Genomic DNA, 23057 nt, shown 5'->3' with positions numbered 1-23057 from the left:
GCTTTAAACACCAGCCCTTGGAATGTGCATCGGACAGAGCTCGATGGCTCATTCCTGGCAATGGAACAATACAGGTGAACAGCTGTGGGCAGCACAAAACTCTACAATAATGCTGATTTCCTGCATTTACCCAGCAGCTGCAATTCTTGACCCTGTGCTCAATGCCTGTTTTGCAGGGAGGCACCAGTCCTGAGGGTTCATTTGGTCTGTGGCGAGTGTTTCATCGAGTGTCCACAGCCGGTCCTGCCTGCAGTGTTGTGTTTCCTACAGCGGGGGTGTTGAGAGCCCAAAGCCACAGGGGGTGCCGAGGTCAGGGCCAACTTTTGTGCCCAGAGCTGGACGGAGCCCTCAGCGACTCCCACTCACTGCCAGGATGGTTCCTTCAGTGTTTCCTCTGCGTGTCCCAGCCGGCCAGGGAATGAGGGGCGGGAGGAGGCCGGGAGCACCAGAAAGTGAACCAGCACTTCTTGTCCTGTGTCTTTACAGGGGACAAGCCGTGCCCTGCAGTGCCCTGCCCGGGGCACGCAGCGCACTCCGCAGCGTCCGGAGCTCAGGGAGTCACAGAGGGCCCCTTTCCATGGCTGTCCTGCGCAAGCCTTCCCCGCTCATCGTTCCACAGGGGCAGCCCTCGGAGGCCATCGCTTCCCCACGCGCTCCTGGCCCTTCCCGGAGGTCCTGGCTGGCGCGGGAGCCCCCGCTGCCGTGTTCTCCGCTGGCTCCAGAGGCAGAGCCGCGGCCAGCGCTGGGGCGCTGCCGGAGCTGAGGCTGCTGCTGTTGGCAGGGGGCTGCTGCAGCAAAGCCAGCAGCCGCGAAGTCTTCCCAGCCACAGGAGCTCTCCAGCGCGGAATGGCGGCTCCGTCGGGCTCGGGGCTGGCTGGCGGGATGTGCCGCTCAGCCTGCTGTGCTTCGGGAGGCAGCCGGCTCGGAGAGCTGCTCCAGGGCAGGAGCTGAGCCCGGGCAGGAGCTGCAGGCGTGGGCACCGCCGCATCCAGTGCTGCATCCCCTTCAGTGCCAGCCCCGCCCGCTGGTGGGAAGCCGCTGCTTCGCCGGCCGCAGGACTCGCAGCACAGCTTGTGGTAGCCAGGGATGGAGCAGTATCGGGCCAGCACTTCCATCTGGCAGAAGATGGATTTGTCTCCCAGGCAGGGCTCATCTGCAAAAGAAATATCCCGGGGATGGGAACCCAGTGATGGGCACTTGGCAAACATGAGCACACTGCGTTTTTAGAGGAGCACAGGCAGCAATTCCCAGCACCAACCTCCCAGAGCTCCTACAGGTAGCAATGTCCCACCCACCCCGAATCCCTTCCTTTCAGCCTGAGAGGACATCATCCATCATCAGCAGCATTAAAGCCAAGGTCATCTTCCCTCCCAGAAATTAAGCCCCAAGCCTCGGAGATGCCTTAAAATAAAAAAGAGTCAGATGAAGTTTTGTCCAGATGAAGTGTGGTGTTTTTCAGGGACCAAACGGAACTGTAGAACTGATGAAAGCTGTAACAGTGAGTCACACCTGAGGTGCCCTGAAGGCAGGGATGTACAGCCCTTTCCTCAGGAAAAAGAACTTCCGGAGGCTCTTCTGGAAGCTTTGAACCAAAATCAGCTTTCTGCAGGGTAAAGATGTCCTCACAGGACAGGCACAGGGGCTGCCTCACCATGGGCCTCAAGTGCATCCGGCTCCCACCTTCTGCTTTAAAGCATCAGCTGGAGCCTGACCTCAGAGTGGGTGAGAATCAGCTCATTTCCAAGGACCTTGGTAAAATCCCCCACAAGGACACCAGTGGGGCTGGGGGATGAGGGTTATAAATTAAATTCTGTGGAATATAGACATGTCCCTGTCCTGGCGACACTGGACTTCTCTGGATGGATGTTTGCTGGCTCCTGACAAACCTGGTGTAAAAGCAGCAGCTCCACACGGGAATATCCACGCTCCATGAGGCACTGTGAGGCTACTCCAGCCTCAGCATGGAATTCTGGGCCACAGGTGCAATTCCTTTTGCCTTCCCATAGTGACAGTGACCCTTATTTGGTCCTGTTCTCTCATGGTTCATTTTGGGGTATCCATTTGTGCTGGTTTACATTCCACAACCCCACCCACAGCGTGGAGATCTGGGCTTAGGCTTCTCTGCTTCCAGCAGGTTCCCTAAGGAAGGACCCAAAGCAGATCCCACCTGTCCAGTCTGGGGGAAAACACCTGCACCTGCCAGGAGCTCGGGCTCTGCTTTTCCTCCCAGCTCCTGAGCAGTGCCAGGGCCACACGAGGGAATTTAAACCCCAATAAAGCCCAAAGCCTACAGAGTGAACAATCCAAAGGAAGAAATGCATTGCTGCCATAAAAAGCTTCAAAACCTGTTAAGGATTCTAAGAAAACAATGTAATGGATTCCCAGGAACCTCATTAATGCTCTTGGTTCCATGCTGATGTATTTTTATTCCCTCACTTAGCAGAACTTACCCTGGGATTGAGAGGTCCAGCAGGGTTTGTTTTGGATTGACCTTCACCTCTGGCCCCACTCTGTGCCAACACAGCCTGGGCCCAGGTGGTTAAACCCTGTTTGAGCACGGTAACGGGACAGACCCGGCGTGGGGAGCTGTGACATCCAGAGATTGCTGGACTGAGCACAGCAGAAAAGCTGGGCTCTGTGTGTGCCAACATGGGGCTCTCCAGTGAGGAATTATTCCCCCTGCTGCAGCCATCCCAGCTGTTCTCTTACCATCACAAGGAGTGAGTTTACAAGCCCTCACGGATTCCGGCCGCTCCCCCTCGCAGCGGTCCCCAGCGCGGCACAGGACCTGCCGGCTCTCCGTCCCCTCCCCGCAGGTCACCGAGCACTGTTGGACACAGAGGGCACAGATCAGGGCACTCAGCAGCAATTCCCCCGTGCCAGCCATGGCTCTTGGGACAGGCTGGTGCTGCCCACAGCCGCCTCTGCCCACCTGGGACCAGGGCCCGGCTTTCCACGGCGCGGGGCACGGCGCCCGGTTGCAGGAGCGCCGGCTCTCGGGGCGATCCCCGCTGCAGAACTTGGCGTGGACGGAGCGGTTGGTGCCGTCTGGGAGAGGCTGGATGCAGCGCACCGTGCGGAGCTGGTAGCCAGAATTCCCACAGGTTTTGGTGCAGTGTTCCCACTCATCTGCTGCCCAGCTGGGAAGGGAAATGGAGACAGACACCGTCAGCTGTTAACCTCATCATCCTGCTGTGGCTGCCTCATCCCTGGAGCAAGCTCATCTAGTGGGAGAACTGGTTCCCATGGCAGGGGGCTGGAAGGAGATGACCTTTAAGGTGTCTCCCAACCCATTCTATCCCATGATTCTCTTATACATACATATATACATATATATATGTACACTACAACCACCCAACCAGAGCAGTACCCAGGTAGAAACTCCCCTCCATGTTCAGGAACTGCAGGCTGGGAAGCTGCCAGCATCCCATCAAATTCCTGCCACCCAGTCTGGCTGGGGCTACCCTGTCTGAAGAGGCAATCCCTGCTCTCTGTGCCCAGCTGCACTCACAGGGGCTCTGTGCACTCCTGCAGGTTGCACATCCTACGGATGGCCTTTGGCTTTTTGCTGCCTTCGCAGAAGCTCCGATGAACCATCTTGTTGTCGCTCTTCCTGCGGCACCCATACTTGGTGTACTGGAACCCTGGGAAAAATGTCAGGGGAATCAGGAGACACGGGTCCTTGTTAGAGTGCTTGGTTTAAACAGGGTTTCCTGGCCAATTAAATGAGTTTACAGGACAGCTATTTCGGTATTTGCATTCCCCATTATTTGCTTAAAAGCCATGGACAGACCATGAGTACGGGGAATGCTCAGGAGCCTGAGTATTCCAATGCCTGAGTTTGGGCATCCAGAGCAGCTTTGGGGTCTGAATTCAAACATCAAGAGAAGCCTTTTTCCCTCCTAGGCTGGAAGTGTGACACCTGGGAACAATCATGCACTTCAGACATTTTACGCTCGAGCCCTAAAATAACAAACCTGTTAAGAAAGAAAACCCAAGAATCTAAACCATTCCCTTCTCCCAGGTTCTGTGTAATTTGTCCCTTGTTCCAGGTGCCTGCTCACCTCCTCCACAGGGTTTGGAGCACTGGGACCAGCTCTTCAAGGCCCACTCGAAGGTGTCCGTGTCCTCCCGCAGCACGTTGTTGCTGTGGATGGTCGGCACGGAATCCTCGTGGATGATGTATCTGTACGTCAGGCTGGATCTGGTGTCGTTCTCCCGAGGAATGATCTGTCAATAAGCAAACACAAACCCAGGACTGCTACTGATTCCCCTGCTAAGCACAGACACCAAGGCCTGGCTCTGGGATGGTCCTTGAGGTCCCTCCCGGAGCTCAATGCGTCACCCACCAGCACCACCACGGCGTCGTGCAGGGGCCCGTCCGTGTGCAGCGTTTCCATGTTGTCCTCGATGCTGTACTCCCACTGCACGCCCAGGTCGATGAAGGATCGGGATCTGGCCTCCTCCCCTTTCCCATTCAGGATATAGTGTCCTGTAGCCTGGTTCTTGATTGCTGGGAGGAGCGAGAGCAGAGCCTGTCGTGCCTCCCCCGCACTGGCAGCGATCGGGGTGGCACGGGGAGGGGTATTTCCATCAGATTATGAAAATAACAGACTTCATCACATTTTACTTTGCTCTGTGCACACAGGCGTGTCCCAGATGCTAAAATCCACAACTGATGCTAAAATCTGTAAGTGAAGAGCTGAGGAATCAGAGCCCTGTGGAACTGCCTGGGTTTGGGCTTCCACACACACCTCAGCAGCCAGGTACAGTGGGGATGATGATGATCATGAGGGTGGTTCAATTAGTAGCTAATTCATTAAAAGCTGGAATCATAGCATGGTTTGGATTGGAAGGGACCTTAAAGATCATTCAGTTCCAACACCCACTGTTCTTCCATACAGCTTTTTGCAATGCACCATAGGAATGATTAAAAGATACTGAATTTGATTCACCCTGGCAGTTCCCACTTCCATGTGAATCATCACAATCCTCGGTTAGTAGACATGCAAATTGGGGCCAGTTTAATATTTTGGAGAATTCAAATGAGCAGATGTTTGTTTGCTGAGATGGAGGACTGCAGGAATAAGCCCTGACCACACAGTTTGCAAAGCCCACGTTAACCCAACCCTGGATTCTCCGGCGTGAGTACCCCGTGCTTCTTCTCAAGCCTCATAGCTAACCTGAGCAGAAAAACACTTACCAAGAAAGTGAGGAGAGGCCTCATCTTCTTGGATAAACACATGTCGAGCCCCAGGAGGGATATCAAACATCTTAAGGTACCCTTTGGCACGTGCAGGGGCAGGAGGGAGGAAAAGAGAAAGGAACAGGCAGGTCAGGAGTGCATCCAGCAGCGACCCATGAGCAGGGCCATTTCTAACGGGTGGGACAGGCCCTCCCTGGGCTCTTCCAGGGAGAGAAGAGTTACAGATCCATCTGCCACTTCCCAGCTGGGATCAGTTTAATAGTTACAACTGTGCTGGTCCAAGCAGGACCTATCAGCAACTCAGGGAAAAAGGTGTTTCTGTGCTCCTCAGCACACCAGGACACGAGCCAGGTCTGTGTCACTACCTGCCCAAACCAGTCCTCTGCCAGGTTGTGGGACTGCAGCTGAGTGACTGCCCTTTCAGATGGTCACGTCTGCAGTGAGAGTGAAAAGGTGTTCCCAAGGAAAAGTATTCTTAGTTTTGATTTCAATTATTTACCAGGTAATCACAGGTAATTAGTGTAAAATCAAGGAAGTGCTGCCATGAGGAAGACTAGAATCCCTTCTAGGGCTTGGTCACAGGTACTTATAGACCAAGATTTAACCAAGAGCCCAGCAAGTTCTCTGAGTGCATGGGAAAGTTCTCTGAGTGCATGGGATTTTCATATTCCAATTTTCTTTTTAACACCTGCAGATTTAATGATGCAAAATCACTGAATTTGGGGACTACTGGATGTACTGGCAGTCTGTCCTGCCCCAGACACACACAGCTCCTGTGAAAATCCAAGTGAAGGAACAGAAGAGCAGGGAATAGGGAAAATCACAGTCCTGGCTGAGCAGTTCCTGTGCCCAACACCATTTCCAATCTTTTCCTCCATCACCTTTAGAGCACAAGGAACATGGTGTTTTTGCCTGGTTTGGCACTATCTGTCCTTGCTTACAGGAAGATAGGAACTGCCATTCCCATGGATGCCTCTCTCCCTTCAAGCCATTGCACTTACCCAGAATGTTTTTACCTCCTTTGTCCCAGAAAGGGAAAGACTATGAGCTCCTATGGGTAAAGGAAAGGCTCCTCTCATCTTCCCTTAAACAGAACACTTGGAGTTAGTGTCCTGAGAGCTGAGCCTGATCATTCCACTGATTGGGTGTCACCCAGATGCTCTTTACAAGCAAAAGATATAAATTACATCATAGACTTTACAGCAGACTTCAACACATCTGGGCAAGACAACCAGTCCATGGAAGTCAGACAATCCAGGCAGGATTTTAAGTTGGATACTTGCAGAAACTGTTTTCTAGGAACTCAAATTCCTTTTGCCACTTCTTGCTTACACATGCTTCCCTGTTGAAAGAGGTCATTTAGCCTTCTTAATGACCAGATTACCCAAGCTAGGGGAAAACTATCAGAAAACTAACTCGTGGGATGCTGTTACATCCTTTATTCCCAAGGTTTGAATGGTTATGGCGTTATCTCGTGTCTGTGAGTGTCACACACACCCCAGAGCCAAGAGGAGTTCCAGCCAGCTGCAGGCAGATGTTTGTCCTACCGAGCTTTTTGGGAGTGCGGGTGTAGGTCCCTTTCACTGTCCGGCAGTGCGAGTCGTCCCCGCCGCAGACCCCGCACTGGTCCTCAGCCTTGCTGGAGCCAATTTCCTTGTCACAGCCCACTTTCTGCAGGAAAAAGGGCAAGACTGGATATTAGGGGAGGGAATTCTTTCCTACAGCTGTGCACAGGTCCTGGCACAGGTTGCCCAGGGGAGCTGTGGCTGCCCCATCCCTGGAAGTGTTCAAGGCCAGGTTGGATGGGGTTTGGAGCAAGCTGGGTGAGTGGAAGGTCATGGCAGGGGGGTGGCACTGATGGCCTTTCATGTCCCTTTCAGCCCAAACCAGTCTGGAATTCTAGGATAAGAAACAATCAGTGGAAGAGAAGCGGAGCATCTCCATGGACCAGGTCTGTGCTGTTCTCTAATTTAATTTACATCACGAGGAATTGAGAGGAGTACAGAGCTGCAAATATGGAATTCAGAGACACCTGCAAAGTCTCTCTCTGCCCCTGAGCTGTTCCCATGAGCTGTTCCCAGACCAGCTGGCACTCACCACGCATTCCCCACGGACACAGACGCTGTAGGGATCCCTGTAGGAGCAGCGAGTCCCGTCGTGCACCGGCTGCTTCATGTGAGCCACATCCCCCGTTTCCCTGGACTGGCAGTACAGGTGACATCTCTTGGGAGCTGTGGAACCAAGGAAAAGAAAGGACTGCATGGAGGACAGCAATCCATGTGTGCTTCCCACAGCCATCCCACCGACGGAGCGAGGAGCGAGAAGGGACGCGCGGCTTTGGGGCGAGGATGGGGGCAGAGCAGCGGAATGTGCTGCTTTGGGAAGGAACACGTGGAGTGTGGGGAATTTCTGGGGGGCAAAAATGGGCATTTGGAGAGAAAATGGAGATCTTTGGGTAGAGACCTGGGGATTTAGGGCAAAACTGGTGTTTCTGAGATAGAGTGTGGCCATTTTGGGTAAAAAAGTATCCATTTTTAGGGATGGAATTTTAGGGCTGAACTGGGGGCCTCAGGGGAAACAAGAGATTTTAGGTGAAAATTGAGGGATTAGGGCAAGACTTGTGATTTTGAGACATTATTCTGCAACTTTGGAGCAAAAATGTCAATTTTAGGGATAAAGGGGCATGTCTGGGGGAAATTGGGACTTGGCAGTAAAAAGGGGACATTTGGGTCAGAGTAGGGAAAATGGGGGTTAAAATCAGGGATTTAGGGCAAGTCCGCTAATTTTTAGACATAATGTGTTAATTTAAGGTCAAAACTGTCAATTTGAGGAATAAACAGGAGAGAAATTGATTGTTTGGAGGCTAAAATGGAAAAAAATTGAGTCAGAGCAGGGAATTTGGGTATTAAAATCTGGGATTCAAGGCAAAACTACTGATTTTCAGACAAAACAGAGAGACGGGTGGGGAGGGAACCAACTTATTTGCTTTTCTGGGAGTTCTGGGCCTGTCCCTGAGATATCCAGGCCAAGGGGAATGGCTTCAAACCCTTTCAAGTGTCACTAAAGGCCCAGAGCAGGACGCACGGTCGGGGTGCTCGTAGGGCAGCCAGTGGTGTCGGCTGCCCCGGAACTCGAAGTGGGAATTGCGCTGCTGGCACTGCTGGGCCCTGAAATCCTCAAAGTGCTTTGGACACTCCTCGGTGCTGCACAGCTGGAACTCAAAATTGACCCCGGCGCAGTCGTCGCCTCCATTGATGGGCCTGTGAGAGGAAAGCATCCCAGAGAATTTCATCAGGGAGAAATCCTTCCCTGGCAGGGTGGGCAGGCCCTGGCACAGGCTGCCCAGAGAAGCTGGGGTTGCCCCTGGATCCCTGGAAGTGTCCAAGGCCAGGCTGGATGGGGCTTGGAGCAACCTGGGATAGTGGAAGGTGTCACTGCCCATGGCAGGGGGAGGAATGGGATGGGCTTTAAGGTCCCTTCCAGCCCAGACCAGTCTGGGGTTCTGTAATTCTATGGTATTCTTGGATTCTCCAAAAATGATCCCATTTCAAGGGAACAGAATGGCCACCCAAAACCCAAATGCCATTTCAAGTGACCCCTCTGAGGACGCCCAGGAGGGTACAATCCCACACCTACATTGGGTTGTTGCACTGGCGCGTGCGGAAGCGAACCCCGGTTCCGCAGGTCCGTGAGCAGGAGCCAAACTTGGTCCAGGGTCCCCAGTGGCCATCCTGCTTCAACTGGTTGGTGTTCTTCCACATGCAGTGACCCTTGTAGCACCACTGAGGGAATTGGGGCAGGAAACAGGTGAAAACAGACACAATCCCCACGTCAAATGCATAAGCACAGCACAGGAACGTTTTGCTGCTGCCTGGGGCACATTCATATTGTAAAAGTGGCTCTCCTGTATTTCAAAATAAAGGGAATTTGCTAAAAACCCCCAGGTATCTGAGTGTAATTTTGTAATTGAAAATGGACTGGCAGCAGGACACCCACTAATGGGGATATTAAAGGGAAAAATCAGGCGCTAATCCTCAGCCTACACAAACATTTGCCTCAGGGTGTCTGGACAATGAGTTCTGAGCAGCCATCCCACAGTAACAGCATCATCTGCTTCCCTGGATTCCTGAAGGCATTTGACAGAGACTCTGCAGATGAGACAGAGCCCAAAAAACGTAACAAGGAGGTCACAGAACAGGTTGTACCTCAGCTGGAATCTCTATGCCCAGACTGTGCAGCTCCCAGAACACCCCAGTGGGAAAGCACAGCTCCCGCTTTGCCCAAGTTCTCGCTTCACCCCAGGAATGCCAGGCAATTCCCCGCTTCCCTCTGTGCCCTTCCACCCAAATGGACCCAGCTGTTGCTTTTTCTTCCCCAAGACAATCACAGTGCAAAGCCTGGACTCACTTTTCCTGGGGCACACTCGGTGCCATCCAGGGGAGGTCCCTTCTTGGTCTTGCAGAAGTAGGGGTTATCGGGGTGGCTGCACCACAGCTGCTTGCAGGGATCAAAGGTTCGGAACTGGAAAACACAGCAGTCATGAGATGAAATGCACAACGGGAGATTACTATGCTTTTTGGATAATGCCTTTTGTATTTCATTTATACTTTATCTCTAGCTTTTATTGTATTTTATTTCTGCCTTTTGGATAAGGATCTAACCCACTCGGTAGGTTCCATCTCACACGCCCCAATGAGCCCAGCATCTCCAGGGCAGTGCTTATTCCCTGCATCCCCCAGCCATGGGACAGTGAGAAGAGGAAAGAAAACACCCAGAAGTGGGACAAAAACAAGACTTTTTTTCTCCTTTTCTTTGTTGGGATTGCTCTCACCAGTCTGTGCCACGTGGACCATGCTGCCACTCGTTCTCCCATTACGCCACAGGCCTGAGTTTCCCCCATGAACATCCCTCTGCTCTTTACAGATCTCTTTAAATACTCCATTAACTTCTCTCCAATGATGATGGCACTGCAGCTCTCCCATCAGGCCACGTACCGCTGTGCACATCCTGTAGCCCACGCCGAAGTCGAAGCGGCACTGCTCATCCATGGAGTAGTTGATGCCTGGCAGCTCAGGAAGCTTGGGCCAGTCATGCTCAAAAGGGTCATCGAGAAGACAGTCATAAGAGCTATGGAAAGAGACACAGAAAAACATTCCATAAGAAGATGTATACTCCTAATTCCTGCCCCATCCCTGGAAGTGTTCAAGGCCAGGCTGGGTGGGGCTTGCTTGGAGCGACCTGCTCTAGTGGGAGGTGTCTCTGTCCATGGCAGGCAGTTTGGAATGAGGTGAGCTTTAAGGTCCTGTCCAAGCCCAGCCATTCTGGCATTCTGTGACAACCTGAGGCCTGTTCCAAATCCCACTAGAGTTAGAGGGGTCCTTCCACAAACGCTTCATCCCGGGCGGACGGGCTACGCAACAGCCCCGTGTGAGGACACAGCGTTCACGGGTCAGAGCTTTTCTAACAGAGATTTGAGGGGAAAGAGGCTCTAAAAGAAGAGGGATCAGAGACTGGCTGCAGCAGGGAGGCCTTACTGGATGTATCTCCTGAGCTCCTGGCCGCTGCAGCGGGACCAGTGGTAGCGGTGGAAGGCGGCCTGCACCAAGGGGGCCATGACACTGCCCATCGCCGTCTCGTCCCCACATCTGTTCCCTTGCCCATCGTGCTCCATGCCCAGCCTGGAACAAAGATCCCCCCTCAGAGCTACTGCAAAAACAAGGAAACAGCTAGGGAAGAGGTACCAAATGTGACCCAGAACGGCACAGGAGGTTGAGGAGAAGGCAGTGAAGGACATTCAAACCAGCTCCTGTCTCCACTGCCTGGACCTTCCAGGTCCCTTCCTGACCTTTCCCTCACCCCAGAGAGAACAAGTTCACCCCGCCTCCCCTTCCTTTTTCCCCCCACTTGTCTCTCCATTGCTCCAACCACTACTGCATTCCCAGGGGTCTGGAAATAAAACCAGGACTGCTTCCACAGAGCCATGAAATCCACCAGCAGCCCTGGAGCAGGCAGGAGGTGCAGCACAGCATGCTGGTGTGATGTGATGTGATGCTAAAAGCCGTACTTACACGTGCCCCGTCTCGTGAGCGACAACGAAGGCGGAGGAAAAGCCGTCCTCGTGGTTGAGGGTGCAGCTCCGGACCGGGTGGCACATGCCTGTCACAGGAGCATATCCTACAGACAGACATCAGGGCTGAGCCTTGTGCTCAGCACAGGGATTTTAAATGAGAACCCCCCCCCACTAAACTTCCTCAGGAAAAGCTAATGTTGCTCTAAGGCCAGGGCAGCCTGCCTGGCTCCTCATCCTGACAGGTGCCTGCTCTGACACACCCCAAACTTTGGGGATTCCTGCCCATTATCATTAGTTCCCTGAGGCCAAAGGATGGATGCAGGTGTCAAAGTGGCTGGGATGTCTACAAATGGAAATCTACGGTGAAAGATGCAATAAAATGAAGGGGAGCGGAATGCCACGTGCACTGAGCTTCCCACTGATCCCTGCACACACAGGGGGTTTGAAGAGAGCTAAGAAGCATTTATTTACAACTCTCAAGAAAGAAATTCAATCTATGTTTGGATATAAACGACAAGGACTCATGGCAAGGCCTCCTTGCTTTTGAAAAGATCCTGTGGAATGGACAAGGCGAGGAGCACACAATGCAATTCCCAATTTTTTTCTCTTTTCTGGCAGAAAGCCAGCCAAGAAACACCGAGCCCAGAGCTCTGCTCCAGGTCAGCTGCATTACCTTGCATACCAGCGGGCCCAAAATCTTGCCTGGTTAAGAAGATGGCATGGTCGTGGTGCTCGGCGTGGCTGGGGTCTGACCTCTGCTGCTGATAGGCCCAGCGGCACACGTTCTCCAGGCTGCGCGAGGGGTTCCCCCTTTCGATCAGGCTGATGGACTGAGAGGGCAACACGTTACACCCAGTGCCTCCCCAGGGCAGCAAACTGAGGCACGTCTGGATATTGTGCACGAGAAGCGGCTCGCTCACCTTCGCGTACCCCAACATGATCATTCGGACCAACACCACGTTGATGTGAACGCCCAGGGACTCGTCATGGTAAATTTCATTCACCTGAGGAACAAAAGAGGAAAAATTACAAAAAAAATCTCACTGATGATAGCACAACAGGCCTCAGAAGAGGATTCGAGTCTCGGATCATTTCCACTCAGTGAGAAGTGCAGATTCGCTTCCTGTCATCATGTAAACCCAAGGAATCATTTTACAATTATTCCAGGGATAAAAAGAGTGTAAAACATATAACAATCATTCCTACCTTCATAAAATCATTATTAATGGGAATCATGATGGGAATAATTAGTCCCTCATCCTCAAGATGTTTTTCTTTCCTGGGAAACCTCATGATCCCACAGTTTCCAAGACAGATCTCCTGGTATTACCAAAAGGTCTGCTCTGTCAGAGAGCCCCTGAGGGTTTAGAACAGCTTTTCCTCTAGCTGTTCATGCTTTTCTCCAGAACATACTCCCTTCTCATGGAACTTTGGGAAGCACCAGCCAAGCCTCCTCTCACATTTAATGGATCAGGGCTCAAAGAAAAGGGGATTGGGAAAAAGACTTCAAGTACAAACCCTGCAAATTACAGAATCCCACACTGGTTTGGGCTGGAAGGCACCTTCTTAAAGCTCATCTCATTCCACCCTTCTGCCATGGGCAGGAACACCTTCCACTAGACCAGGTTGCTCCAAGCCTTGCCCAGCCTGGCCTGGAACACTTCCAGTGCTTCTTGTTTTAAAGAGTGTATTTTTTTAGGAGCAACTTATACTGCTGCCCTACTTTTTCAAGATCAGTTAGAATTCTGTGGTCACTTCTGTACTAAAAAGAGGCTTTGTGGAAGAGAAGTTAGAAAAACAGAATTATGCAGATGGGCCAAAAGTTGTCCTTCTTGAGGCCCTTCCCTGTGTCTGGGAAGGTGAGAAATGTCCTGGCACCAGAGTGTAAAACATCTGCAGGTCCTCAATGAAGCTCCTCATTCCCCTAAAAACAAAATAAACATTATATTATGGGCAATTGGTGAGAAATAAACACCCCTGTTCAGAGGTTGGTGGGTTTCAGCAGGAGTTTGAGGGTTGTTTTATTTTTCAGTCAGGCTAAACAAAACTTCCCCTCAGGGAAAAAGGTCACTGGGAGCTGTCCAGACTGTGGGCCCCGGCACGAGGATTTCAGCCCGTGGTTTAAACCTGAAATCCCCAAAGCTGAGAACAGTGTCAGCAGGGCAGTGGGACAGAGAATGGGCACAGAGCTCAGCCTGTCCTGTGAAGCAATCACCCCAAAGGTCACTTACTCCTCTCTCATTTTCTCCCCATTAATGCAGCAGCCTGGCTCCCACAAAGGGCTGGGCCAGGATCAATGCTCACAACTTCCCTGGTGCCAACAGACAACAACACAGGAGTTTTCTGGACACAGGGGTGACTTCCCTGGAGATGGAAAGGACCCTGGAGTTGACCTGAAGCTTCAAGTCTTCAAGATTTCCCCATAACCCCCGTTTTATCCCGTTCTCTGGATGGCTCTGGGCAGCTCCTTCAGCCTCACAGCTGCTCCCAGCAGATGGAGCCACAGGCGTGTAAAAACATGGAAGTGGTCAGGGACACGGATCGACCCTGCTGCTCACTGAAAAGCTTTTAAATCCAAAAAGATAATATTCTGCAATAATGCACAATGGAGTTTTAATGCTGATGCTCCACAGGGTGTGTGGGGAAAAAGGAAATGATTCTCTGAGTGATGTGCTGGAAAACATCTCATTGGTTGGGTTAAATTCGTACAGGGATACGTTTTTTTCCTCTCAGATTCTAAGTTCTCAAATTTAGAAGCTCTGTAAACCCAAGGAATCATTTAAAAATTATTCCAGGAATAAAAAAAGTGTAAAACATATAAGAATCATTCCCACCTTCATCAACTCATTATTAAAAGGAATCATGATGGGAATAATTAGTCCCTCATCCTTAAGATGCATTTTTTTTCCTGGGAAACCTCATGATCCCACAGTTTCCAAGACAGATCTACTGGTATTACCAGAAGGCCTGCTCTGTCAGAGAGTCCCTGAGGATTTAGAACAGCTTCTCCTCTAGCTGTTCATGCTTTAATCAGTTTTTCTCCAGAAGTGTGCTGTGGTAGAAGCTCAGAATTATTCTAAATGGATCAACTTGACTTTTTACCCTTACTATTTTTCAACTATTGGAATTACCCTCAAATGTGCCCTGGGAAACTGCTGTGAAAAAGATGAATTAAAGGAACATATTCAAGACAGAAAACCTTCTCCAGCAGCAGTCAAAATGATGCCACCGCTGTTTTTCCCAGACCTGGTGCTCCCACAAGAGCTCCTGAGAGCCATTCCAGCTCCCAAACAAGCTGTGCAGCGCTCTGGAGGATACTCACGATGTTCATCAGGGTGAGGAGGTAGTTCTGGACGTGTTCCTTGCCGTGGAATCTGACAACAGAGTCGTCCACCCCCAGCAGCACCTCGATGTTGTGGTCGTTGTCTCCCGCGTGGCGCCGGCGCCGCAGGCTCTCGTTCAGCCGCTGCTCCATGTGCAGGGAGCTCAGTGCTCCCAGCCCAGCGAGGAGGGACCCTGCAAGGACAGCCTGCCATCACTGCAGCCCTGATTCCTGTCCCATCTCTGCAAGGGCTCAAGGACAGCTTGGGCTTGGAGTAACCTCACCTAGAGGGGAGTGTCCCTGCCCGTAGCGGGGTGGTTTTTAAGGTCCCTTCCAACCCAACCCATTCCGTGATTCCATTATATGACCTCCAATGGAACTCCAGTTCCATTGCACAAATGTTCTCCCACAAAGCATCCTCACCTGCAGAGTCACCACTTCTCTGGATAAAATACATCAGAGGAACTCTGAAGAAATTATTCTCTTGGTGTAGGGCTGGGAGAAATCACCAGAAAACCAATAAAAAAATTCATTCAACCACATGGGTCTGAAATTTATCATGGTTCTTGTTCCACACACAAAATCCAAAGCTGTTACTTCCATTTATGGCAGTAAAACAAAACAAAACATGCCCAGGGATTTCTGACAGGTAAAATCTGACAGCTGTAGGGTTCTTGGCTCTTCCCAAATCTACACCAGTATTCCAACAAGCTCTGAGCAATGAACATCAGTGAGGAACATGGTGCACACGGTGAGCTGTGTCCTACCGTTCCTGTGTCCCTGTGAGAGTCAGGAGAGCCCCTGCTCCCACACTCTTCCCAAAAACACACGGGGATCTCCCTGCTCTGTGAGGCCAGCTAGAGCAACCAGCACCCAGTGGATGGAGAGGAGAGAACAGTCCTGCTTTCCACTCACACAGTATCAGGGCACTTTCCCCTTCGATGGCAAACCTCCAGCCCTTCTCCTCTGTGCTGGAATTCACAAACTGGCCCTTCCAGTGTCTTCAGGCACTCTCAAGTATGCCAACCCCAGGACAGCACAACAGTGGGAAAATCACACACCCAGTCCAATTCCAAAAACCACTCCAGCTGGCAAGGCTGCCAGGCGCAGCATCCAAGGGAAGCCCAGCTGGAACGCTGTCACACGGCGGTGCCCGCGGCGCCGACTTCCCGTACCTCGCTGGCAAGTCAGGCAGCGGTTCCTCTCCCTAACTGCTGTGCCCAGTCCAAAAAGTACCAGGTCACATGAGTGTTTTATCTGCCCTCTTGTCTGTTTTCCACACTGCAGCACCTGAGAGACTGCAAACAATCAGGCCCAACCCCAGGTTCTGGGTGCTGCCGACTGGTGCTGCGGAGGATGCAGGCTGCATCCCTGGCCAAGCACCTAACACAACATCTGGGATGCAAGTCCACTGAGTCCAGCTGCTCCCCCAGCACTGCCAAGGCCACCACTCAACCATGTCCCCAGCTGCCACATCCACACAGCTTTTAAACCCCTCAAGGGATGGGAAATCCATCACTGCCCTGAGCAGCCTGTGGCAGGGCTGGACAACCCTTTGGGTATGAAATTTTCCCTCATGTCCAACCTAAACCTTTCCTGGCACATCTTGAGGCCATTTCCCTGATTCTGATCACTTGTTACTTGGGAGAAAGGCAACACAACAGGCAACAGTGAAGAAACAAACAGAACCAGTCTGGCTGTTTGGGGATTTGAGCTAGACAGCCTAATCCATCCTAATCTCATTGTGGAATTAGCTGGTTTGTTACCTCTTCCTTTTTTAATTTCCTGGTCACCTGCATCACTTACACCCCAATCTTACCTGCAGGAGCAGATCAGCCCATGCTCTTGTGCCAAGAGAAATGGTTATTCTGGGTTACAGCATGTATAACTGTAAAACAATGGAACTACAGCTCTTTCCCTGCTATTAAATAAAGCTGTGTTCTGCCCAAATCTGATTTCCTCAGTGCTGTTATCAACCAACCCTCTGTGTACCTAGCATCACTCACATGGGAGATTCTTGTTGCCATCTCATCTTATATTGTAAAATACATGGGCTGAATTCTGTGCTAGTGATAGAAGCATTCCTTAAATATGTATGTATATACATCTTACATCTATCCATCCATTTATCCATTTATCCATCCATCCATCCATCCATCCATCCATCCATCCATCCATCCGTGTTCCTCCCATACATTCACGTGCTCAAGTGCCTAATTTAGCCTTTTTTTGAATATACAGCTAGGAAAAGCATCTGGGGAAGAGCCACACCTTACTAATTCAAAATGAAACTAATGAGAAATCAGTACAGAACCAACTGAGATCAGTCAAAGTCCCTTTCCACAGAGTGTGTTAATGTACAAGATGTCCCCAGGGACAGAGGTGTTCTGCAGCTACTAAAAAATTCCATTCTGCTGTTCTCAAAGTAAGGAAACTAGGCCAGTCCATCCTGTCACCGCCTCCTGAGCCTTATTTTGAAGTGTGCCTTTTGAAAAACCAGCTAATAAAAAAAGAATCCTTTAGTTCAAACGCACATTCCAAACAGTTCCAACATAATTCCCACTGATTCCTGGGAAATTGTGTACATCCAACATTTTTTGTGGTGCTGCTGGTACTGCCTAATTGTGAGGGATCAGCAACAGAAACCACCCAGGTCGTGGGGGCCAAGATATGATGACAGGATGTTCTCATTAGGTTCTGGGATGTGCTGGAACTCGTGGGCTTGGATTTATTAGGTCCTTAAAAAACAAAATCCTGGCGAGTTACACATTCTCCCTTATCTCTACTTGAAGAATTGCCTGAAATTGCCTTTGACTCCAGAAGCACCGAATGACTTCCTACCACTGGCACAAGAGTTTTGTGGCATGAAAGGAATGTGGCCTGTCCTAAGGTCCCTGGCCCAAACCCCCTTCCCATGTGCAGCACTGACACCGGGAGCTGCAGTCTTGACTCCATGATTTGGATCCCTAATATTGTCACTGTCTCTGTAGGAGAGTTTGCTGTTTGCTTAACCGCTGCCAAAACTTCTGCTTGTTTGTTTTTGGGGGCTGAGCAAAGAGGTTGTCTCTGCAGCAACCCCAAGTGAGCCAGCTGGCCATAAAAATACCGAGTTTTACTTGATGTTTCACTCTATGTTCAAGGCTGTATCCATGAAGTGCTTCCAGAAACCCCTGCAGAGCGTCTCTCTGGGATATTTCACAATAAATAAATATTATCTCTGAACTTTTGATAACACCAAGCAAGCCAGCTCTGCTGCTGAAGAAACACAGTGCAGTTACACTAAAGAGAACATTGGATTTAACATTTCCCTCGGGGCAGACGGGAGAAATCACTTGAGCATTAACAAAAAGCAAACCAGAAGAACTCAGAGAACAGCCCTCAAGTCAGAGTCACTGAGGTCAGAAAAGAACCTTCTGAGCATCGAGGCCAACCCTCCACCCATCACCTGGATTTCATCCACCACATGAGGATGGAAGTGCTGCTGCTCCTGGGAGTTTTGGGATGTGGCAGATGAGCTTTGGTGTGCTGTCACCTCGGAGGTGTTAGCAGAGGACAAAGACACTAAAGCACTTCCTAAGGGGAATAAAAATGCCAGTAACCACGTTCAGACACAGCTCCACTTTCACCACACTAAGGAAGGAAGCAAAGGGAGAGGAAAAGCTCCTGTGAGTTCACATGCAGAGCTCCTGAGATGACTGAGCTCGCACAAGTACCTCTGTTTATGTTCTCTTCCAGTGGGACTTTGGAGTGACAGTGACCAGCAGCATGACAAACAAACAGGGATTAAGGGAAAGTCTGAATCCTGAGGCTGCAGGATTAGTCAGGAAATGCAGGAACCCCACAGGCCACAAACACAGACCCCATCTGACTTTGTTCTTACGCTTAAAAGCGCAAAGGGAACGTTCTGCCCACCGCTCCCATGAAATCTGTGCTTCTCTGGTACCTGAGCAGTTCCAGCTGCAGAGTGGTTCTGGGAAGGATGGAAGATTTCCTGCTCTATATTCCTCCAGCTGACATCACAGAAAGGCTCTTCCCTTCGACACAGCATCAGCAAAACCAGCTCTTAGCCCTCATTTACAGCAGGGCTCCATGCCAGCAGCACACTCAGGGAGCCACGTAGAAACGCATAATCCTCTGTGTATTTGAATTATGTTTAGTGCCAACTCAGGATAAACTTTTCCAATAGAAAAAGCTGGAATTTTACCCTGTCATTTTCTTGTCATCACTTCCCTCCCTGGCATGAGGCTTTCTAGGACTGCAGGTTATCCTTACCTGGCAGCAAACACACAAAGAACAAAGCCAGAACTTAAGGAAACTATAATTAAATAGGCCTGAATTTAGGTCAACTATTAACTGTTCTTTTTCCATCCCATGACCAGAAACAAAGAGCAAAGAGGAACACCAGCCTGTGCCAGAGCTCTGAGTGCTGGAGAACACGCCTGACACACTCCTTGGCCGGTCTGCAGCAGCTCTGCTCTCACCTGACTCCCAGTGAAAGCGCTTTTAGATCTGTGCAAGTTTAGCAGGGATGGTGCTGGAGGAACTGCCGCTCCCCGGCTCTAACACACAACCAAAAGAAGAGCAGTGAGGCTCAGGATCAAACAGCCTGTTGGGAATAAAGATACTGCCCTCCAGTAATGAAAAGCTGGGGGAGAGAGTGGACAAGCAGAGGAGAAGCCCCAGGGGCTGCTCTCTGCACCTTGCCTGGCCACCACTAATGCCAGATGACGGCTCTGCGCTGGCTTAACGCGGCCTCGGGACTTGCCCTGCCTCATCTGCTCTGCACCTTATTTTTAGCTGGGCTTTAGCCCTAACAGCCAACTTAGCCAAGAGGCAGTTATCCTAGAACTACACACCGTGTCTCCTGGAATTCCTGCTTTCTTAGAAGCAAGAAATCCTCCCATTCCCCATTTCATTAATTATTTGGCTCTCCTTCTCTATATATAGCAAGAATTCCATCATAATGTTATTTTGGAGGTACAGGTGATTTGTTGGGTTTTTTTTGTTTGTTTGTGGAATTTTTTTTTAGAACAGGTTAAAAATATGTATTTACTACATGTCATTATTCAAAAAAATCTTAATTATGGGTAGGGCTGAGGTCTGGGTTTGACACAGAATTTTCAAGTATGAAAAGGTATTAAAAACAGCCTCTTGACAATTCTGGGCTTTTTTACCAAGACATTATTATAAACCATCACTCTTCTTTCAGTTTAGCAACTCACACATGTACCTCAGAGACATCAATAGCAATAAACTGATTTTTTCTACTTTAATCCCATGAGAACATTCTGTTGGGTAAAGGCCAGAATATTTTAGGGCACATGAGGAAGACTTAAGCATTTGGGTCTGGCATTTTAGGAGACTTTCTGCTGGTGCTCACATACAAACAGAGGACATGTAGAAGTGGGTCACATATTGGACACAATGAACCAAGCAAAGCCACCCCTTTGTCACTTTACACCACACCCAGTTCTTCAATTCAGCATCAACGGAGCTCTTTAAAAACAGCTGCAATAGTAGGTGAAAAATAAAAAGGAAAAAAAGTCTCATTTTGCAAACTCATCATCTGTATCAATGTCCAAAAGAATGGGGGAAAAAAAAAATCTATAGAGGCTCTGAAATCTGGTTTACAGATGAGAAAAAGTAAATTAGCAACACTGTGCAGCCTGGCCCACTGCTGAGGGGCACACCTGGGATGCTGGAACCAAACCCAGTTTAGGTATGGGAGGGCTTGATTTTACACCTCAGAGCAGCCAGGCTTTACTCCCCAAGTTTCCAGCTCTTCAAAGCATCAAATCCACGACTTTCCAAGTCAGACACTCACCCAGGAACACGAGAGAGCTCTGCATTAACAACCTTAAACACACTCACACCTTCATGTATCACTGCATCAAGCCAAAAATCATTTTTACTCCACAAAGGAGTGCTCTTAAAGCACCCTTGGATTCCTAGCTGGAATAATGCACTGTAAAAGGACAGAGCAATCCAGAAAGGGGGGTACCCACTACACTCTGAAAGCACAGGCTACATTCATAATTTATCTGCTAATTCAGAACTTACTGGAAGAAGAAATGCTGGATGGCCTGAGCTGTGTTTTTGGGCAGCTTCCCTGAGATCCCAACAAGCTCCACAAGAATTGCAGGCTGTAACTCTTTAAGCAGGTATTCTCAGCACCAGAGCACTGCTGTGAGCTTCCAACCCTCGAGGAAGTTGCTTTGGCAGAGATGCAGTCCCCCCGCAGTGCTCATTAACTAAGTCATAGCAAGGCCTTCAAATTCTCTCACTCCTTATTCCTTGGCATCTGACCCAGCTTCTGCCAGCTGGCTGAAAGCATGTCAGGAGCCAAGCTTCTTATTTCATAGACCCATGGAATGGTTTGGCTTGGAAGGGAGCTTGAAGCCCATCTCCTTCTGCCCGTGGGCAGGAGCATCTTCCACTAGCCCAGGTTGCTCCAAGGCCCATCCAACCTGGCCTTGGAGACTTCCAGGGATCCAGGGGCAGCCACAGCTTCCAGGGAAAAGACAGTAAATGAATTTTCAGTGGTAAAGCCTGGGGTAGATGGGAGTCATTTCCACAGGGAGGGCACTAACTGCTCCTTGGGTCACTCATTCCTTTGGGATAAAGGGAGAGCTGTGTTGACACACAGCTGCTTATTTTTAAAAGCTGTGTAAGGAATGTGTTCCCAAACACGTGGGACCTTTTACTGCCACAGGAACCGTGTGAGAGGACACAGCCTGGCTGGTGATCCTCTGCAGGCCCAGCCACAGCCCTTTCCATCAGCCAGCAGCCCACTGCCCACTGTCAACAGCAATTACCCTCTGATCACCACTTGATCTACCCTAAGCCTCTGCAAGTCAGCAAAGCCTGCTACACTGCCCAGACACAACAGCGGGACACCGGGACACAGCTTCCCTCAGAAGGGGATTATTCCGAGCAGGGAGCTGTGCCTTACCCACACAGCCCTTGGGAATGAGGGCTGGAGCCTGACAGCTGCTGAGGGAGGACTCACACAAGCCACCAGTGTACAGTTTAATACCTCACCTGACTGTGCTAGCTGTGTGCTCTGCAGCAGCCCCACAAATGATGTAAAATCCCACGTTGGAGGCCCGCCGCTCTGATCCACGCTAGGGATGGATCCTTCCACCTCACACCGTGATCTATGCTAGGGGAAACCTCAGGAAAGAATCTCTGCCCTTTTCCAGGATGGATTTGCTTTCTCCTGCTGGTGGAGAAGCCAAAGAGCTTGTCTGAAGGGCCTGTCTGGACAGCCAGAACTGCTGCTGAGACAGCTAAGCTTTTCCATTAGAGTAAGGACCGACAGTGAAAACACGCTGTAAATTACAAGGGAACAACTGCCAGTGGTGACAAGGTGGGGCACAGCAACCTGCTGCTCCAAAAATGCTGAAGGACACTGTGCTGGCAACAGTGGAAAAAGCAAAAAGGTACTTGAAATGGTTTTTCTCTGTAAATGAAAGAGACACCAGCACACTTGTCACTGAATCACTCCAAGCCCTCCTGAAGCTCTGAGAGACAGAGCAGGCAACGAGCACAACAAATGAAGGAGCAGTTAACCCTGGGATCTGGGTCCTGCCTGCTGCCTTGGCAGCCCTTCCCTTGCCTGTCTGTGTGATGGAGCTCCAGAACCTGGATAATCCATCTGGAGGTCACTGGCTGGAGCAAACATGTGACCTGTCACAATAAAACACAGAATCAAGGAATTGTTAAGGCTGGAAGGGACCTTTAAAAAGGAGTCTCAAGTCCAACCACCTGACACTTGAAGTCTAAAAGGCCAAATGAGAAATGGGGGAGGGAAGAGATGAAGCTCTGTCCAAGTGCCAAAGCCAGAAGCTTTGCCCATAAAGAAATGAAAGGAGATTTCTGAATTTACTGGCCCTTAAGCCTCTGCTTTCCACCTCTCACAGAAGACACAGAACATGAAGAACAACTGGGCCTGGTTCCATTCTAAACTGAAGGAAGCTTTTCATGGGTATAGAAGGCAAAATTATTCTTCAACACCCTCAGAGTGATTCCCTCTCAAGGCCACCGTCACAGGTGGAAACCAAGGATGGGAACACCACGGTCAGAGTCAGCTATCCCATGGCTTCTGCTGAGATCAATGCTTAAAGGAGACAGCAGAATGGAATTCACAGTAATCACTCACATAAAAGGAACAACTGAGTGTGTAGAACTGGAAAAAAATGTGGGAAAATATTTATGCAGCCCATCTTACCGAGACAAAGAGAACTTCAAACGCCCTGCCAGTGACAGTGAGTCACAAAGCGCGGGTGTGCGACAACGGGTCACTTCCTTCCAATGTCTTCCTCTCCCGTTGCTCCTTAATGTGGCTGAAAGCATAATTGTCCTTAATTGCTCAGTTGGCACTAAGTGGATTCCAGCCTTGTGGCAGGACCAAGTGCAGCAGCCGGGTTTGGGAGCGCAGCCCCCCGATGAGCCCGCGC

At 50.3% G+C, this 23057-nt stretch overlaps 1 protein-coding gene across 2 annotated transcripts in view; it reads right to left on the bottom strand.

The window, feature by feature from the left end:
* Nucleotides 1-166: 166 nt before the first annotated feature.
* Nucleotides 167-23057, bottom strand: part of ADAMTS3 (ADAM metallopeptidase with thrombospondin type 1 motif 3) — a 56689-nt gene continuing 33798 nt past the window's right edge. Inside the window, exons 1-19 of one of the 2 annotated variants that reach the window (XM_015623888.3) lie at nt 22829-23009; nt 14599-14792; nt 12197-12280; nt 11950-12106; nt 11275-11380; nt 10741-10884; nt 10201-10333; nt 9614-9727; nt 8843-8988; nt 8291-8466; nt 7304-7437; nt 6754-6877; nt 5204-5284; nt 4350-4513; nt 4065-4230; nt 3512-3644; nt 2933-3140; nt 2710-2827; nt 167-1153 (exon numbers count right to left, since the gene is read on the bottom strand). In XM_015623888.3, the coding sequence (XP_015479374.1) occupies nt 606-1153; nt 2710-2827; nt 2933-3140; nt 3512-3644; nt 4065-4230; nt 4350-4513; nt 5204-5284; nt 6754-6877; nt 7304-7437; nt 8291-8466; nt 8843-8988; nt 9614-9727; nt 10201-10333; nt 10741-10884; nt 11275-11380; nt 11950-12106; nt 12197-12280; nt 14599-14751 (2889 nt within the window). In that variant the 5' untranslated portion in view covers nt 14752-14792; nt 22829-23009 and the 3' untranslated portion in view covers nt 167-605. Of the gene's footprint in view, nt 1154-2709; nt 2828-2932; nt 3141-3511; nt 3645-4064; nt 4231-4349; nt 4514-5203; nt 5285-6753; nt 6878-7303; nt 7438-8290; nt 8467-8842; nt 8989-9613; nt 9728-10200; nt 10334-10740; nt 10885-11274; nt 11381-11949; nt 12107-12196; nt 12281-14598; nt 14793-22828; nt 23010-23057 lie in introns of those variants that run through there. The other variant, XM_015623885.2, reaches the window with a different exon arrangement.

This window comes from Parus major, chromosome 4 (genome assembly GCF_001522545.3).
Source record: "Parus major isolate Abel chromosome 4, Parus_major1.1, whole genome shotgun sequence".
Taxonomy (NCBI): domain Eukaryota; kingdom Metazoa; phylum Chordata; class Aves; order Passeriformes; family Paridae; genus Parus; species Parus major.
The sequence above is the reverse complement of the archived record's forward strand: the minus strand, read 5'-3'. Positions and strand labels throughout refer to the sequence as shown.